Source organism: Triturus cristatus, chromosome 3_2, assembly GCF_964204655.1.
Source record: "Triturus cristatus chromosome 3_2, aTriCri1.1, whole genome shotgun sequence".
In the NCBI taxonomy this organism is placed as follows: Eukaryota; Metazoa; Chordata; class Amphibia; order Caudata; family Salamandridae; genus Triturus; species Triturus cristatus.
Window position 1 is genome coordinate 1,212,230,337 of NC_140584.1, and position 20,630 is coordinate 1,212,250,966.

Below are 20,630 nucleotides of genomic sequence, written 5' to 3' on the forward strand. Positions count from 1 at the left end.
ACTGAGCTTCACGGCATGTTCTGTGATCTCTACTACAAGGCCCCAACCAGGACTCATGGCACTTTTCTTACAACCTCAGTGTTGCCCCCACAGCTTGACCGCAAGTCATCCCATCCCACCTGTTTCTAGGGCTTGGTGGTTGCATGTAACCGCTCTTCTTACTCTCCTTCTCTTGACACGTTCCTCTCCGTCTGGTGAACTGCGTACTGAATGTCTGTCCTCTCCACCATGAAAACCCACACCTGCTGGCCTGACTGGCCACATGGTTGTAAAACTTTTACTCCAAGGCCCTCCTCATCTGACCCTGCTTGGAACACTGAAGGATTGAGTATGATCTTGGTGGATGGAATACTACATCACAAACGTGACGGATAGCCCGTCCACCGTACTACAAGTACCATAGGATATGATGGAATTGTAATTTGTCAGGCGGGATATCCGTCCCGTTTGTGGTGGAGTAACCCTGTCTTCCAAGATCATAATCCGGCCCTAGGTTGCGGGGGCTGTGCATTGCATAATCCTGTTCCAAGCTTTGGGACGAACCAGTCTGGGAGTTGTTGCTCCGAGGAGAAGTGAGTTGCTCTGTAGGGCTTGCCTAGGCTTTCTAGTCGAGTACCTTGTAGCAGAGCACTTGAGAGACAACTTTATTTATTGTAGCAGAAGCATCTTGGACATGGGGGACTAACTCCTAAGACAGATGGATGTCTGGGACACTGTATGTGTAGTTATGGTTCGATCAGGACTTCACTTGAAAAGCAGTTTTTTGTTTTCTTAACTTCTGCACCATTAAACAAATCGGCATATAACCTTTCAAAAATAATAAGTACATCCATTGTGGGTTCCTCATAGCAAGTTTCATGCAGACCTGCTAAAAAGGCCCAACAAAAGAGTGGGGTCCCAAAAGGGAAGTATCAGATTTGAACTGTGATTAGATTTGTTGCTCCTCAGTGCAGAAAGCAATGGTTGAACTGACTTTCTCCAAACGTGGCCTGTAAATAGGACTTCACTCGAGGAAATGCCTGTGCTTGGTTTGGTACAAATCCTGTCAATAGTCTTGGAGAAGTTCGCATTTAAAAGTGTTCAAGTTTTGGAATTAAGTGGTTATGTTTCTAAGATTGCATGGCAGTTGAAAAGGTGTATTTTTGATTTGACTGTAACTTGAGCATTGGACAGATGGACATAAGATCCGACATACATTTGGCATGTTAAGTCTTATGTGCACATCCATTTTGTGGGCGCGAAAACATGTTCATGCTCTAATAGCGTCGGTGCCCCTTAATGAATCTGCATTACAGTTGCCCGCCTGTCGTCACAGCGAGCGCAGTGCAGGGGTCTCAGGGTTCATGCTTTCCTGACCAGGGAAAGACCAAGTTAAGTGGGAGGTCACAAAATAATTTCTTTTCAACTAAAGATGGCGTGAGCCACAGATCTGCAGAACCCTGGCAGGCCCTTCTGATGCTCAGCCTACTCTTAAAGTTTGAGTTTGCTACAAATCCGTCAAGAGGACGAACACTTAATGGGGTGATTAAAACAGCAGCGTTTCCCGTTTTAAACCCCACAGGGATCCTTGTTGTCTGCTGCTGAATGAACCCTGAACGGACTTAAAAAGTTTGCGTGAAACTAGAACTTTACTCATGGACGCGCCTTTGCTTGGTTTGCTATAATTCATTCATTCGATCTTGAGATAGTAGCATTACAGTCAAGTGTTGGGGTGGCTCTAATGTGTTAAAAGTTGGAAAGATCTAGAGCTTTAGTCCTCGAATCCAAGTTCCCAGACTGTGCCCAGGATTACATTCAGAAATAAAAGCCCCCCACCCCCGCATTGGAACAGGAAGCCTTTGGCTCCTGTAGTCATTTTAGTAAGTAATGAAATGAGGAAAGAAGGGTCAGAGGTTTAAAGATTACTGTTAAATAATCCCCTCATCCTTGTCACTCTTACCTGGTGAGACAGACCCCCACCCCCACACTCCCCCAGTCTGAACTCCTGCACTTCTTCCTCCCTTTACTCAGTGACCAGGTGTCTAGGTGCTGTGGGTAAGTGCAGAATAAAGACGACACCTAGAAATCTTTACATTAATGTATCTGTAAGTTTCTGTGACGTGGACGGGCCCCAGTGACGCCGGTGCATTTCACAGACGTCAATAGGTAATAAACCTGAACATAGCACAAGAGAGTGGTACGTACACCACTCCAAGTACTACAGTGTGCAGATGGGAGGGCACATCAAAGCAGACACAGAATATCAGATGGCAGAAATTAGAAGCACAGCCGTGGTGCCCAAGTAAATATACATAAAGCATGTAGTAGAGACCATGCCATTTAAATACAACCCTATTTCTCATCCACAATGCAAACTCAAAACAGACATGTCTGCACCTCCTCCGTCATCTATGAAGTCACTATTTGTGTATTTACCCCACTACAGTGTATCCGGGAGCCACACATACCCCAGAGCCTCACCTCCAGCCATCACGGTGTATCTGGGAGCCACACATACCCTGGTGCCTCCACTACATCCACCACAGTGTATCCTGGAGTCACACATACTCCAGTGCCTCCACTCCAGCCACCACAGTGTATCCAGGAGTCACACATACCCTGGAGCCTCCACTCCAGCCACAGCAGTGTATCCAGGAGCCACACATAAACCGGAGCCTCCCTCCAACCACCACAGTGTATCCGGGAGCCACACATACCCTGAAGCCTCCACTTGAGCCATCACAGTGTATCCGGGAGCCACACATACACCATAGCCTCCACTCCAGCCACCACAGTGTACCTGGGAGCCACAAATACCCTAGAGTCTCCACTCTAGCCACCTTGGTGTATCCAGGTGCCACAGATATCCTGAAGCCTCCACTCTAGCCACAGCGGTGTATCCGGGAGCCACACATACCCCGAGCCTCCACACCAGCCACCACAGTGTATCCAGGAGCCACACATACCCCAGAGCCACCACTTCAGCCATCACGGTGTATCCAGGAGCCACACATACCATGGAGCCTCAACTCCAGCCATCACAGAGTATCTGGGAGCCACACATAACCCAGAGCCTCCACTCCAGCCACCACAGAGTATCTGGGAGCCACACATAACCCAGAGCCTCCACTGTAGCCGTCACAGTGTATCTGGGAGCAACACATACACTGTGGTGGCTAGAGTGGAGGTTCCGGTGTATCTGGGAGCCACACATACACTGTGGTGGCTGGGGTGGAGGCTGTAGGGTATGTGTGGCTCCCAGATACACCGGAACCTCCACTCTAGCCACCACAGTGTATGTGTTGCTCCCAGATACACTGTGACGGCTACAGTGGAGGCTCTGAGTTATGTGTGGCTCCCAGATACTCTGTGGTGGCTGGAGTGGAGGCTGTAGGGTATCTGGCAGCCACACATACCCTACAGCCTCCACTCCAGCCATCTGGCAGCCACACATACCCTACAGCCTCCACTCCAACCACCACAGTGTATCTGGGAGCCACACATACTCCAGCGCCTCCACTCCAGCCATCACGGTGTATCTGGGAGTCACACGTATGCCGGAACCTCCACTCTAGCCATCACAGTGTATTTGGGAGCCACACGTACCCGAGATCCTCCACTCTAGCCACCACAGTGTATCCAGGAGACACAGATACCCTGGAGCCTCCCTCCAGCCATGACGGTGTATCGGGGAGCCCCACATACCCCAGTGCCTCCACTTCAGCCATCGTGGTGTATCCATGAGCCACACATACTCTAGAGCCTCCACTCCAGCCATCACAGTGTATCTGGGAGCCACACATACCCGAGATCCTCCACTCTAGCCACCACAGTTTATCCAGGAGTCACAGATACCCTGGAGCCTCCCTCCAGCCATGACGGTGTATCGGGGGGCCCCACATACCCCAGTGCCTACACTCCAGCAACCACAGTGTTTCTGGGAGCCACACATACACCGGAGCCTCCACTCTAGCCACCACAGTGTATATGGGAGCCACACATACCCCGGAGCCTCCACTCCAGCCACCACAGTGTATCGGAGAGCCACACATACCCTGGTGCCTCCACTACAGCTACCACAGTGTATCTGGGAGCCACACATACACCAGAGCCTCCACTCCAGCCACCACGGTGTATCCAGGAGTCCCACCTACCCCAGAGCCTCCACACCAGCCATCACAGTGTATCCAGGAGCCACACATAACCCAGAGCCTCCACTCTAACCACCACAGTGTATCTAGAAACCACAGATACCCTAGAGCCTCCACTCCAGCCAGCATGGTGTATCCAGGAACCACACATACCTGAGCCTCCATTCCAGCCATCATGGTGTATCCGGGAACCACACATACCCTGGAGCCTCCAGTCCAGCCACCACAGTGTATCCAGGAGCCACACATACTCCAATGCCTCCACTCTAGCCATCATAGTGTATCCGGGAGCCACACATACCCTGTGTGAGAAAGTGGCTCTGTATATACTGTTCCCTAATAGGTACAGGGTGTACAGAGTCCACAGTCCCCCGGAGGCTGATAGAGGTCAAAGTTAGGTATGACCTTACTCTCAAAAGTGGTAGCTTGGTCGAGCAGTAAGGCAGTACCAGAGGACAGTGTAAAGCATTTATTGTACACACTCAGTCAGCAAATGGTTTCACACACTCAATAACTGAACTCCAGGCCAATGGTTTGTATATATAAAATATATGCTTGTTTTATTTTTAGAACCACAAAGGGGGTAAAAATATACTTTCTCAGAATGAGAGGTTGAATATAAATACTTTTGTCTTAAGCAATAAATTTGTGTAAACAGTCACAGTTGGTTGCAATAAACAATCCTATTTCCTAAACATAACAATGCATTGAGCTCAATGGTAAATTCAGGTTATTTGTAATAAATTACTTTTCAGATTACTTTTGGAATTCCAGGTCTGGCTCCTAGAACCAGCCTTGGGTCAGTATTCAGAATCAAGTGATGAAATTCGACTTAATAACTGTAATGATTTTTAAATAATATTTAGCTATTTCAAAAGTTAGCACTTAGAAAATATTTCAAAGAAAACATTCAATGGATCTCTATGGCAAGAAATTCACATTGCAGGTAGAGTACTTTATCGTTACTTTAGTAATCCAGGACTGGGTGCCTAGACCCAGGACTGGGGTCCTTATCAAAAGCAGGTAAGTAATATCGTTTGCAGAAATGGTACGATTTTAAAAGAATATTTCAAATTTGCAAAAATAGACACTTAGAAGAAATTTCACAGAAAAGCAGACAATGGTTTCCTATGGGAGAAAAATGAGTTAGAGGTAAGTATAGTTGTGAACACTTTTCAGGGTCAGGGCTGGGCACCAAGATCCAGCACTGGGAGCTCACCTGGGAGCAGGTGAGTAAATTCGTTTTTGTCACTTGGCTGATTTTTGGTGAATTTTTGCAGTTTTGAAAAGTTCACACTTAGAAGATTTTTGAAGAAAAAGCCAGTCAATGTTACCCTAAGAGGAAAATGAAGTTAGCGGTTTAAGGGTAAGTACTCGACTGGCAGAGTTGAAATTCCGGGCATGGACTCAGGGGTCCCCCAGTGTCAGGTAGGTACAGTTGGTTCACCCTCAGCGGTTTCAGAACGGCCGGGTGCAGAGAGAGTTAGGCCCAATGTTATCCTATGAGGGATAGGGGGGCCTTGGTTGGTGGCTGCTGTCTGGCAAGCCACGCGGCTGTGGGAGCTGGGCTCCTGGTCACTTACACAGGGCAAGTGGGGAAGTAGGTTAGTGTAGAGAGGGCACTGCCAGGGCCACTCAGGCGGCTGGGTGCAGGGTGCTTTTGAGCCTTCGGGCGCTCAATGGAAATCAATGGGAATGTTCCGGTTTGGAAAAAGGCTGCAGGCTCAGGGACGAGGATGTTTCAGGTGCCACCACCACTTCGAGAGGTAAGTTGGGTAGTTGTAGGTTAGGTGGGTACCCCGGGATTGGGCACAGGGGGTCGCAGGGCGCCGGGTGCAGGTGTGCCTTTTGACGTCGGGAATCTTACCCTCTGGTTGATCGCGGCTGGGGTGGCACTTGGTTCTGAGGCTGCAGGCTTCTTCCGGGATGTCGAGGGGGGTCCTTGGGTGCCGGACTCTGGGTCACAGTCGCCGTGGGGTCGTCCTCAGGGTCTTTGTCCACTCCGGCACTGGCCAGGCTTGGCTGGTGCAGAGTGGGTTAGGTCCGCGGGCCCGGGCTGGTGCCAGGGATAGCAAATAGGTTTCTTGAGTAGAGCCTCTACTCGTGGGAGTCCCAGGGGCTTAGAGCTAAAAGGTAGCCAGGTCCTCCGGGGTTGGTGAGGTTGCTGGCCACGAGAGATGCCGCGCTGGTGCAGGTTCGAGAGTCGACAGGCCGGTAGGGCTGGGGCCAAAGCAGTTGGTGTCTTCTTCTCTTTTTAGCAGCTGCAGGGCAGGTCCTTGTTCTTCTTGCTCTTCTTGTAGTTTTCTATCTGGAATCTAAGGAAGGAAGGTTCAGGGGGCCCCTAAATACTAGATTTAGGGGCGTTACAGGTAGGTGAAGGCCAGGGACCAATGGGTCCCTGTCCTGGGGTGGGTACACCCCCTATCCTGCCTCTCTCCTGTGGGAGGGGGGCAGTAGCCTAATCCTGATAGGGTAGGGCCTCCCAACTTCAAGATGGCGAGAGTCCGGAGATGTGCTTCACCTCGCCTCCCCCACCTGAGGGGTGGGGGTGGGCAGGCTGGCACATCCCCTGTCCTCGTATGGGGTTTCCGGCCAAGCTTCCCGCCAGAGTGGGGGGTTGCAGTGGCCTGGGGAAACTCCAAATGGCGGCCTGCCTTTGAAGCTTCCCTTTGCTCATCCTGGGGGAGGAGATTTCTCACCTCGCCCAGGATGTGCATTGTTGCAGGCCCGGGAGAGCAGGGGCTCTCCCACCCAGGGGTCCAGCAACGTGTCTGCTGTGTGGCAGCCTGGGCAGCCTCAGAGCAGACGTGGATTGTAAGTTAGCTGTAAGGGGGCATCTCTAAGATGCCCTCTGGGGTGCTTAGTACATTAAATCCTACACTGGCATCAGTGTGGGTTCAATGTGCTGAGAAGTTTGATGCCAAACTTCCCAGGCTTCAGTGTTGCCAATATGGTGCTGTGGAGCTCGTATTTGACAAGCTCTCAGCACCATGCACTCTTAAATGACAGCACTGCACTTACAGTGCCCAGGAATGGACCCGGGTACTGTAGGGGCACAGGGCTCCTGCTCCTGTGCCCACACCATAGGCGTAATGCACCCAGCTAGAGGGGTGGCTGACAAATGCCTTGGCAGTGTAGGTGATGGGCATGGTACACAGTGATGTGTGCCATGTCGACTCTTTGTTTTGTCCTGCACCCAGACACTCAGCCTGCAAGGGCAGTGTGTGTGTAAGGGTACAGGGCCTCTGAGGGTGGCACAATGAGTGCTGCAGCCCTTAGAGGCCTTCCCTGGCCACAAGGCCCTGGGTACTTAGGGTACCATTTACTAGGGGCTGACATGTGGCTAGGGTTTGCCAATTTGGAGTTTGTGTGGTTTAAGGAAGGAACATAGGCCCTGGGCACCTGATTGACAGGAACCCAGGGTACACTCAATCGAAGTACATTCAGCAGTTTAGCAAAAATTGGGGGCATACCATGCAAGAAAGATGGCACTTTCTTACACCCTGGAGCCTCAACTCCAGCCATAACCGTGTATCTGGGAGCCACACATATGCCGGGGCCTCCACTCTAGCCACCACAGTGTATCTGGGAGCCATACATACCCTTGAGCCTACACTCCAGCCATCACGGTGTATCCGGGAACAACACATACCCTGGAGCCTCCACTCTAGCCACCACAGTGTATCCAGAAGCCACACATACCCCAGAACCACCGCTCCAGCCACCACAGAGTATGTGGGAGCCACACATAACCCAGAGCCTCCACTATAGCCGCCAAAGTGTATCTGGGAGCAACACATATACCGGAACCTCCACTCTAGCCACCACAGTGTATCTAGGAGCCACACATACCCCGGAGCCTCCACTCCACCCACCACAATGTATCCAGGAGCCACACATACCCTGGAGCCTCCACTCTAGCCACCACCATGTCTACAGGAGCCACAAATACCCCAGAGCCTCCACACCAGCCATCAAGGATTATCCGGGAGCCACACATACCTCAGAGCCTCCACTTCAGCCATCACGGTGTATCCACGAGCTACACATACTCTAGAGCCTCCACTCCAGCCATCACAGTGTATCCGTTAGCCATACATACACGAGATCCTCCACTCTAGCCACCACAGTGTATCCAGGATTCACAGATACCATGGGGCCTCCCTCCAGCCATGACGGTGTATCCGGGAGCCCCACATACCCCAGTGCCTGCACTCCAGCCACCACAGTGTTTCTGGGAGCCACACATACCCCGGAGCCTCCACTCTAGCCACCACAGTGTACATGGGAGCCACACATACTCCAGTGCCTTCACTCCAGCCACCACAGTGTATCCAGGAGCCACACATACTCCAGTGCCTCCACTCCAGCCACCACAGTGTATCCAGGAGCCACACATACTCCAGTGCCTCCACTCCAGCCACCACAATGTATCCCAGAGCCACACATACCCCGGAGCCTCCACTCCAGCCACCACAGTGTATCCAGGAGCCACACATACCCCAGAGCCTCCACTCCAGCCACCACAGTGTATCCAGGAGCCACAAATACCCCGGAGCCTCCACTCCAGCCACCACAGTGCGTCCAGGAGCCACACATACTCCAGTGCCTCGACTCCAGCCACCACAGTGTATCCAGGAGCCACACATACCCCGGAGCCTCCACTCTGGCCAGAAGAGACTTTGGCATCTCCTTGTCACCTACCTTCACACAACAAAAGAGGCAACTAGAAATATTTACCTCACAGAGAAGAAATACATCCATTTCAGAAGAGCACTGCTGTTCTTTAGTTTTAGTACAGACTGCTCGCCAACCCCTTATAACTGCCAATAAACCTAATGCGTCGCAATTTATAAGAGTTTTGGGGGAATTTTCCCATAGTAAACATTCACAAAAATAGTCTGAAGCAACATGGGTCCTGACACTGGCACATTCTCAAAAGTTAGTTTAGGCATGTGCACACTGGCCCTGAGACAGGCACAGACTGAGACTAGCCCCAGGGCAGGGACAGGGATGGGGAGGCGCACACTAACACGAGGACAGACAGCATGAGTAGAGCGTGGAGAGAATCGTGCTAGCATGAGGCCGCACGCAAGCCACAAGGAACCGGTCACCTCGTCAGTGGAACAGTGAAGTAAGGATACTGGGACATAGAGAGCGATGAAGCGCTGGGATAGGACAGTGTCATACCAGGATGAGGGCGCGGACAAATCACTGGTGATGATTCACTGTGACACTTTGACTCAGACACACTAACACTGAGACATCGCTCTGCTACCCAAGACAGCGCTGCCCACCAAAAGACACAGACATAAGCACTAGTCTCACACACACACACAATCCACACCGCATGAGCTCCCATTCCACTGTGTTCACCCGGAAGGATGGAAGGTGTAACCAGCGCCAGTCCCCCCCCTCTAGACCGCAACCAGCTGAAGCACCTCTGCTGACTAGGCCATGCGACGCACTGAGGCAGGTACACGCTGCATACACACTGACCATTTCGGTGGACACTTCACACTGACACAGGGTCGTGCATAGTTGTAAGACCTACCTTACCTGTGGGTGCCCCATAGGGAATCTCCCAGCTGGCACATATCCTGTTTCTCTGAGACCACAGGCCGCCCCATGAAACCTCGAAATCCCACCACAATATTACTGAGCCGCTTTCAAGATGTTTTGGGTGGAAAAGTGTAACATCAAGCTGGGGTCCTTGGACAAGGATTAGGGCTGTACTACGAGGAGCAGTGTGTTTCGAAAAAGCATCGCTATGCACTTTGAAGTATTCTTCTGTTTCCCCTAAAGCAACCCACTGTTATGGGTTTGCGAACCCCAACCACCATCAACCTTGCGGTCACCCATCCAGGATCTGGACAGATGTACCTATGCCCAGGTGCTCCCAAGGTTCACAAATCCTCTCCTCTTCATGTCACAGTATCCTCCAGTCAGACTCATGCCCCTAACAAGTCTCGCAGCATGGACCCTCTCCCTAAAAACCCCTTTCCCTCCACAAAGAAAACTCAACATTCCACTCCTTGAAGGTCATAGCAATGTCTTGCAAATCCTGAACACATCACCTATACCTATCCCCATATCACAATTAAATAACCCCTGCTTTACTGGGACAATTGAATCTTTAGACCGTTTACATGCCCAGCAGAAATGTCTCGCAAAACTGTGAAAGGAGGTAGTGGAAATCTCAGAGGAATTCCATAAGACGACCCTTGTGCTGGCATCCCCCACTTTCCACCTCCTGCTACCAGCCAATAGCTGCTCAGTAACTTATAATGCAATGCTGTTCCAGGCCATTACAGTGACAGGTGAAAGGACAGACCGAACATATGTATGCTACAAAAATACACACACAGGAATATAGACTGCACATATTAACAATACGGAAGAAAACAAAAATGTAAACTCCTCAATTCTGCTAAAACCGACTTCTTACTGCTTGAAGGACTAGGTCAATTTACTGTTTTTATTCCAAGCCTTGCCCATTCATGTTTCACTAGTAGAGAGTGTATTTTAGATTCAGTATGTTTTTAGAATATAATTTTACATATCATCCCAGATCTTGCTTACGCCAAGGTTTAGTCTAAATCTGTCCTCCGACTCCTAGTGAACAATGTACGTTACTGAATGTCCTTCCTGACTTCTTTTAGGCCCATGAAAGTCTCATCAGTGGACACTTTCCCGCTCCGGAGGAGACGTTGCAGCACCTAGCGGCCCTGCGGCTCCAGTACCTGCACTGCGACTACAACAAGGTCTCCTGGAGCCTCGAGAACGTCTACCCCGTAACACGTCTGAAGGCCAAGATACTGCAGTCCACCAAGAGCAGCAGCACACTGTCCTCCGGTCACACCCTAGAGAGGAGAAGGACCAGCTTCCTGGAGGGGACGCTGAAGCGCGGCTTCAAGGCGGGCTCCATGAAGAAGCAGCGGGTGGAAGAAGAGCAGATGCTGGAGATGTGGGTGAAGGAGGAGCTGGCCGCTGCACGCGTCAGCGTGGTGGAGAAATGGAAGCGGCTCCAAGGCATGTCCCAGCACCAGGCTATGGTCAAATACATGACCATAGTGAAGGAATGGCCGGGGTACGGATCCACGCTCTTTGATGTTGAGGTAAGGATTCCGTGGATGAGGAGACATCAGTACAACTATGCCACTGTCTTATTTCTGTTCTTATTAAAGGCGTTATTGAGTGAATGAGGTGTAAAATGTGCAAGAATGTATGTGGCTGGTGGATAGATTGCATTGTTAGTCCCCATTTGTGAGCACTCGTGCTTCTATCTGAAAACAGTGTTTGGTTCTCTAAATGTTCACACCTTACACAACAGGTAAATAAGACCTGGTCTAGCTGTGTCTAGCCCCACCAGCAGATGTGGACTGCTTACCATCCTTCTCTCATCATGCCTGTTTTTTTCATATGTATTTCAGTATAAAGAGGGTGGATTTCCCAATGACCTGTGGCTGGTGGTCAGTGCAGAACACGTGTCTGTCTACAAACGAGGAGACCCAAAGCCATTGGAAACCTTCCAGTATGAGCACATTGTCTTCTTTGGGGCACCTCAACCCAACACCTTCAAGATCACGGTGGAGGAAAGGGAGATGTACTTTGAGACTCCCCAGGTACGTGTCCGGACATGGTGGTTTTAGTACGCACACTGGATGGGCGTAGATTCTGTTGATGTCCCCAAGAGTCTCATACAAAGACTCCCTAGAAAGGCCTCAGGACAGGGGTTGGTTTCATTCAGCCTTGTGCATGGGACGGTCTCATGCTCTTGAGATGGCTGCAGAGATACTCAGTCCAAGACACCTTAACTTTGCACTAGGAAACAATGATGTGTGGTATGATCACAAGATAGGAGCTAGAGTAGAGACATGGTATAAGAATATACATTTGGCAGATACTCTGAGACAGCCCTAGGCAGGTTTCATGTGTGGGGGAAGAGACCGCTTCAAGATGGTGGCGGAATTTTATCAGCCGCCTTTTATCAATTTTATTGATTAAAGATTCTCAGCACCTCTCAGAAGGAGAAAAAGACGTATCCTTTGGCAAACAGTCGTCTACATAAAAAGCCCCATCGATGCAAGGCAGGCTCGATCAATCAACTAGTAGATCTGTAGAGCGCTTCCGGTCACCTGTGAGGCTGCCTGTTCATTTTTGTTTAAAGCCATGATGTTCATCCTACAGACAAAAAACTTCTGTATTCACTTCTCTGCTCCTACTTATTTCCAGCTCGCACAGGTTTGGTCGATGTAGGACTTGATGTATGACGTTTGTCCTCAATTGAAACGTTTCCTTTTATTTCATTCGCTGGGTTATGTTTGGATTTGAAATGTGACTTTGTTGCGAAGACCATACGAGGTCAATGCCTGTATGGAGCGTTACATATGCCTGAGACATGTTCTCAGGCAACATGTGGCACCAGCCCTGCATTTAAAACAGAATCTTAAGATATAAAGCGGTTGTAGGAGAGATTTCAGAATATAAATCAACTATATTGAAAGTCTTCTACAGAATCCTTTCATGAAACAGAAATCTCAAAAATACATTTTCATCTTCCAAAGATGTCAGATAGTGTTTAATGTCTCTGTAAAAACTTATGTTTGTGCTTGTTTACCCTGTGATAAAAAGTTATTTTGCACAAGTTCCTGCAGTGGTGCAAGACTAACTCCATGTTTTCCTGCACCCCAAATTCTCTCTTCTTACCATGTCCCCCTCCTCTGAGGTGTTCTAGGTCAGACGTGCAGGATCCCAGCGTGAGTAGATGGTCTGTGTACCATGAGTGGAGGATGACCAACGAAACATGGTAGTTGTCTCCAGACACAACACTTATGACTTTGAGGGATCTTCCTGAACATAGTTCACGTGCTCTTCATTGATAAGGGGTGACTCGACAGAGCATGACGCGTGTTGCCTGCGGTTCGAAGTATAAACAATGCTTCACCTGTGTTTATTAAGCACATACTTTCGTAAGTGGACCTAGTTATATTCAGAGGAGTCATTCGATATAAAGAAGAAAGAAAGCAACATCGAAGTAGAAACTAACCACATCGCCCTGTGATTTGTTTTCTGACTTTGTAATTTCTCAATGGTATGTGCAATCCCTAAAAAATGGCACTACGCAAAGTAAATATATATAAAATCAGCCATTACACACATATATAATGAAGAAGCAGAACATATACAATAGGGAGCTCAGTGTCCCAGAGTAGAGAAAACACATTAAACAACCATCTAATGCACACGCATGATATAATGGCAATTCCTTCTAGTTTACAACAATTAGTGTGCTATGATGTTGACAACGTTTCGTACTCGTTGGGAATGCGGGGCTCTCTTTAGGATAGTATGATAATTGGGACCCGATTGATTGTAGGAGGCTAAAGGGTCCAAGATAGTCCAAGGGAACCCAGGCGCACACAAGTAACACCACAAAGTGAGGAAAAAGGAAATCTACTCTCGGTTGGATGAATAGCCAACCAAACCCATTGACTGGTGTCTAAATTACGCTTCAACATTCCATTTTAGAAGAGGTCAGGACTGCCGCCATCTGTATAGGTCCGACGTACAATAAAGAGTCCCATCACCACCTCTGAAACCCCTTGTACAGCCGGTGCAATGTACCGTCACGGTCAGTGACATGGGCTTGCAATACAGCATGTGCGGCATACCATCACGGTCCGTGACATGTGTGCGGTACAGCATGTGCGGCATACCATCACGGTCAGTGACGTGTGTGCGGTACAGCATGTGCGGCATACCATCACGGTCTGTGACGTGTGTGCGGTACAGCATGTGCGGTATACCATCACGGTCAGTGACATATGTGTGCGGTACAGCATGTGCGGCATACCATCGCGGTCAGTGACGTGTGTGCGGTACAGAATGTGCGGCATACTATCACGTTCAGTGACGTGTGTGTGGTACAGAATGTGCGGCATACCATCACGGTCTGTGACATATGTGTGTGGTACAGCATGTGCGGCATACCATCACGGTCTGTGACATGTGTGTAGTACAGCATGTGCGGCATACCATCACGGTCAGTGACATGTCTGTGCGGTTCAGCGTGTGCGGCATACCATCACGGTCAGTGACATACGGTGCAGTACAGCATGTGCGGAATATCATCACGGTCTGTGACATATGTGTGCGGTACAGCATGTGCGGCATACCATCACGGTCAGTGACATGTGTGCGGTACAGCATGTGCGGCATACCATCACGTTCAGTGACATATGTGTGCGGTATAGTAGGTGCAGCATACTATTACGGTCCCCCCTTAGATCCTTCCCTTTCTGTACTGTACCCCTTAGTTCTTTCCCTTTCTTAGCTCCCTCACTTCCAACACTCTCCTATATAATTTCCCTCCGTTTCTTAGCTCCCTCCCTTCCCTATATTTCATTAACTCCCTCACTTCCCCCACTTCTTTAGCTCGCTTCCTTCTCTGCACTCCCTTAGCTCCTTCCCTTTCTTAGATCCATCCCTTCCCTACACCTCCTTCGCTCCCTTAGCCCCCTATCTTCCCTTCAGTTACTTAGCTCCCTTCTTTCATTGCACTTCCCATGCCATAACTGCATTTTTTATCAACCCTTATAATTCTTATTTTTGAAGCAACTTCTCTAAACTCCTCCACTAGCTTTAATTTCTATTTTAATTATAAATTAGGCTTTCGTGCATTTTTACCCTGTTTACTTTACTTCCTGGTCCGGGATTCCATCCCAGATCATGGGCAGCTTTTTTACCAGTTTGTTTTAAGCCTAATTGACTTTTCACCAATTAGGTCTTTGGTCAGTGTAGGCTTTAGTTGACCACCTGGAAACCACAGACCTCTGTGTTGCCGGTCTGCCATTAGTGTGGTCTGCTGGTGATGTCATTTATACAGTACTGTTTATTGGTTATGTGACTTGATGTGTGTGTCAATACCATATTGTTTATGTAGTGTAATCGTTAGCCATCTGCATTCTCAGTTTAGCACCTAAACCATTGCCATACTCTGACATTCACCTAGGTGTCGCTGCTGCAACGATTTGCATGTGCCATACTCCCTCTTGTCTTTAGGTGGCGCTGCTGCAGTGCCACATACAGTCTGGAATTCCTGCTGTCCCCTAGTGGTCACTGTAGGACAGTTGTTGCTCTGCTCCTTCATCCCCGGCGCTATGGAGGCTGGGATGTTCTCAGCCTTGCTACCTTGGCATGCAAACCCCTCAGAGATGCTGCAGTGAAGCAGGACAGAAAGATAATGTTCTCCAATGAAGAAAGATGCTAACTCTTTGTGATTTTCTTCTTTTTCAGGTGGGAGAAATCATAAAGATTATGAGAGCTTATATCAACATGATCGTGAAGAAGCGGTGCAGTGTTAAGTCTGCGGTCAGCCACGACAGCCGGGCAGGAACGTGGATCAGATGATCGGAGGCCTTAATAAATCAGATGCCAACAATTGATTTGGGATAGGACATTTAGGTTTTCAAACAAAAAATATGTTTAAGTATTAACAAAAAACTGCATTTCATCGACATGGCAAAAGGCTCTGTTGCCACACCTGCTTGAAAGAGCAACGCTGGGTTGCCTTGGTCTCTCAACGTGCGTATGTCTGAATGAATCCATACCACACCGGTTCAGACGACAGTGAGACATGACCGGCGGAGCATCCCCAGAGAAGCTGTTACGTCGGTGTTGTAGGTTGGAGGTACCCTACCAACAGTGGATTTTTGGCACATCTGTTTGTACGAAAGGGACGAGGCACAGCCTCGTATGTCCTCAATGCGTACATGTATGGTATTCGTGTCACAACAGTCTTTGCTGAAGGTACATACTATAGACTACTGGTACATCCAATGTCCAAATATGATGACTGCCACTTGGCCAAGGCCCCCACTGGCCATGTATGTGACATTGACGTGGCATGAGTCATGGAACTCCTATCTCCACAGAGGTGCAGCGGATATCCTGTCCTTGCTGGTGCTTGGAGCAGAAGTTGATTCAATCTTGAAGCCATCTCCGTCACCCGGTGGCGTGATCGGTCTTCAAGAAGCACTGAGGCCGTCATCCTGACCAGGGTGACTCTGACGTTCAACAAGTGTCTTACAGATGTTCTGACAAGGTGGACAAATAACTACATTCTAAATTTCTGACTCGCTTTTGAGATAGAGTGAGGAAACTACTTCTGACTGTTCACGCAAAAGGGTGATAGATGTCATGGGATGATGGACTTGCCCCAGTCTCTGATCCCTACCCCCACATTGGACCGTGCTACACCTAAACATTGTAGTTTTTGTCACTGAGCGCATTTCATGGGACGACAGCTGAATTTACTGCTCTGGTACAGTGTTTGGTGAGGGATTAAAGGGCCCCGTTGAAGAAAGGAGTGCATGGTAAATTCATGAACGATAGGTTGAAAACCACAGAAGACAACAGTATGTGCAAGTGGCAGACACTTGAGAGGGGTGATTGCTTGAAAATTCAAAGGAGGTTCGCTGCTTCAAAGACAATTTTACTCTTTCACTCCAGATCAGCAATTCCCCTAGACATTGATGCAATGTTCATGCTTCCAACGAACTCGTAGAAGGTGCGAGTCTCCATACACCATCTCAGGGCTTTTTACCAAATGTCAAGAGAAAGAAATTTTATTGTAGTGCCACTGCAGGTAAACTTCATGGACCCATTTTTGTTGAAAATAATCATGTTATTTATTGTTTACTCATTGAAGTGAGATTTTCTCAGAAGGAGGAGATGTTACTGGGAACTGTGACGGTTTGTCGGGTCCCCTTTTAGCCTTCGCTGTGCTCACTGTACCACATCCATCCATCGCCTTCTTTGTCAGAGAATTTTACACCCATGTCCATCAAAGAGATTTGCTGCTCTCTGGACACCACAGAAAGCTAGACTCATGAATATCCCCACAGACATTGACACATTTTGGCAGAGAGGCTTTCATGTCCTGCACATAGTCCTTAAATCTCCAGGAAGAAACGCAACCTGTGAGGCATGTGGTCCACACCCTTCTATCTACTAAAGAGGCGTGTGGTCAACTTTCCACCAGGCTGTTATGCGCCCTTCTATCTACTAAAGAGGCGTGTGGTCCGCACCCTTCTATCTAGTAAAGAGGCGTGTGGTCTGCACCCTTCTATCTACTAAAGAGGCGTGTGGTCCGCGCCCTTCCATCTACTAAAGAGGTGTGTGGTCCGCAACCTTCTATCTACTAAAGAGGCATGTGGTCCGCGCCCTTCTATCTAGTAAAGAGGCGTGTGGTTCCGCGCCCTTCTATCTAGTAAAGAGGCGTGTGGTCCGCGCCCTTCTATCTAGTAAAGAGGTGTGTGGTCCGCGCCCTTCTATCTAGTAAAGAGGCGTGTGGTCCGCGCCCTTCTATCTAGTAAAGAGGCGTGTGGTCCACGCCCTTCTATCTAGTAAAGAGGCATGTGGTCCGCGCCCTTCTATCTAGTAAAGAGGCGTGTGGTCCGCACCCTTCTATCTAGTAAAGAGGCATGTGGTTCGCACCTTTCTATCTACTAAAGAGGCGTGTGGCCGGCTTTCCCGCAAGCAAGGTTCCATCCGTCTACTGCCAGAGAGGAGTTTGGCTAACACTCTACTAGGATACATCATTCCTCCCAGCTGGTAGGTCTGCCTCGCTGCCAAGCACATCTTTCTGTTCCCAGAGGTGCATGGGCAGAGTGCCATGAGGCTGGTTGGATCATTCTGCCCGCTAGGGCGGTATGCGGTCCATGCTTCACCAGGCACTGATACTTCCATCTGTGCAAAGATGTGTGAAGCTCTCTCGCCTCCACAAAGGTACATTCCTCTCTTTACAACAGAAAAGGGTGTGGAATATTTTCTCTACAAGAAAAGTTGTTTAGCCCCTCGGCAGATTATCAGCCTCATCTTCATCTACCAGACCGTTGTGGAAAACCCTATAAGCCAATAAGGCTTTTACAATGCCCTGTTCTAGAACCCACAGACCCTGCCTGAACCTCTGTAGCGCGCATCTGCTTCACTGCCAGGACAGTATACGCCCTCATTATCTTAGCAGCATCCATAGGCACCTCACTTACATTATGGTCAGTATATTTTCAAAGCTTTCAAGCTTCTGGTAGCCTTAAGACGCCTTAGTACCAAGTCTTATATGATGCCTTCTATTTGTCTCCTTCACCAAGGACGAGAGGTGAAGGAGGAGTTTGTTAGGTGCACAAATGAAAGAGGAGTGAGGTGGGGTTCGTTCCCTGTCTTTGGTCTTATACACTGGTCCCTTGTTGAATAAACCCCCCGCGATCCATCCCCCCCTCGCTCCAGGTATGCGTTCCCTGCTCTTGGGTTGCTGCGGGCAGCTCCACCCCAGGGGTGAATGTATTTCTCTTGTATCGCAGATTTCATTTGTTTTTAATTTGTAACTGGCTTTACATGATGCTTTAATAAATTATTGTCTTTAGTCTGAGTTCTGTATTTATTACAAATAATGATTAGTTACAGGGTTCTCTTCAGTAATGGTTGAATTTTTCAAACATCTGACTACATTTAAAGGTTGTTTGTCCAGGCACTGATGATGCAATGAGCTCTCCCTTTGTTCATGGAAAATGAGTCTCCAACCTGTTTCCGGATCATGTCGCTGGTCTAGACATTTGTAAATATCCGGGTCAAAGGGTGTTGCTTATAATTAATTTTTCATTTTCTATAGAAATACTTCCTACTCAGATAAGCCAACCTAACAGGAAACCTATTGTATGACAAAACTGTTCTAGCTTGTGATGAATGTATAATCACAGCTGTAATTTCTGATACACTTGAGATACTGTTTTTTGTTTGATATATTTGATTGCATATATAGTATACATTTCAGATTAGACCTCTAGTTTGTGATCTATTTAACATTACAGCTGTAGTTTGCTGTACATATTTAAGATGACAGTTGTAGTTGATACATTACTCACCCCTCTAAAAAAAAAAGAGGCCTTCTCATGTGAACACACTTTCCTACCATAAGCTTCAGATCTCCTTTTCTGACCTTCCCTCACAATTATTTCTTGCTCCTTTTTTGATTCCCTGTTCTCTTCTCGTACTTTATCCACCTCTGCCTGGTCATTGCGGTGACCGATCCAAGCAGGACATAACTGCGATACTACTGACCCTCCTGTCTTTAAAGTACACAACACACCTTCCGGAAGACTGCGGGGTGTTATTCTGTACACCCCTGTCTACACCTTGACTCTGCCACATGACTGTCAAAGCCATCTGAATATTACCCATGACCAGCCAATGAACCACCTCAATGAGAGTCTTGGGATGTGTATTTTACAATGAAGTGCTCCGCTCCTTGTTTTTCAAAAACGCCCTTCATCTCCTGCAAGCGTACTGGGACAATAATTTAGGGAAGCCCTGCCCTCAAGAAAATATTTTAAAGTAACTAAAGATCTACTTCAGCCCATTTGGACAAATAATTAACATCACCACCGCAAATCCAAAACTGGTCACAGGCTCTGAAATTCAAGCATTCTCTCCAAAGTTACTGGTGCCATTTCTGGAACCCAAACTGGCGATGGAGCAGCACTCCCCATCCTCAAGACCTTGACACTCGCAGGGCGTGCCATGCACCTCTCCACCACCTCTCCACCACCTCTTTCACCATCTTGTCAGTTCTGGCCACCAAAGGTCTTCTCTTTGGCATCTTTTTGTTAATCCTCTTCCTACATGCTCCTCAAAAGCCATGTTTGCCAAGTTCCTTCTCAAAATCACTTGAGGTACTAATCTATAATTTCTCCACACACCAGTTTCATCCATGTACATGTCCTTCTTTACGCACAAACTTTTTTTTGTTTTTACCATCGTGTGGTCTATAAGCAAATCCTGTCTCATAAACGTCTTCACTTTACTCAACACTCTTTCGACCACTTCTGCCTCACACCATTTCTATTCAGTAACTGCACACCACCAGCTTCATTCCTGTTCATAAACCCATCTGCCACTTGCCATTCATTTGTGAATTAACTTTCCTAGATGAGTAATCTGCTCTTACATTGTGCCACCTAGTCACAGACTCCACTTTAAACTACTTATTACTCTGAAGCACTTTATTTCATTTACCAGTGCTGGAAGTAGCTCCGTCCGGTCTGGTCTCTGTCTGTAATTCCCACAGACTTTTCTAAAATAATTTCAGACCTAAATAAACAATAAGACCTCCTGCTCCACTACTTAATAGGTTTGTTCAGCATCACTCAGCCTGTGATGCACCAGACATATATTCACGTTTCCATCTCTGAGAAAAATATGCCTCCAAACCTTAGGCACTAGTGTTAACCATTAGAATTGGTTTATGCTTCATATTGAAAGTTGAAAAGATAGGACTCGTGCTTCTCTCACGTTTGAGACATAAATGCCTCTTACTTCATTCTACTCCGATGCACCAACCCTCAATTACTCTTGGCTTTTAAGAAACGTGGTACAAACTTTGCATAATACTGAATGAATCCCCAAAAAAGATAGCAAATTGTCTTTCTTTCTTGGAGCAGG

At 48.2% G+C, this 20,630-nt stretch overlaps 1 protein-coding gene across 1 annotated transcript in view; it reads left to right on the forward strand.

Annotated features, from left to right (window-relative positions):
* Positions 1 to 18,555, forward strand: part of LOC146859468 (unconventional myosin-X-like) — an 869,852-nt gene extending 851,297 nt beyond the window's left edge. The window contains exons 39-41 of the mRNA XM_085650190.1: positions 10,793 to 11,248; positions 11,564 to 11,755; positions 15,429 to 18,555. Coding sequence (XP_085506316.1) covers positions 10,793 to 11,248; positions 11,564 to 11,755; positions 15,429 to 15,542 — 762 coding nt within the window. The 3' untranslated portion in view covers positions 15,543 to 18,555. The remainder of the gene's footprint in view (positions 1 to 10,792; positions 11,249 to 11,563; positions 11,756 to 15,428) is intronic.
* Positions 18,556 to 20,630: the final 2,075 nt, after the last annotated feature.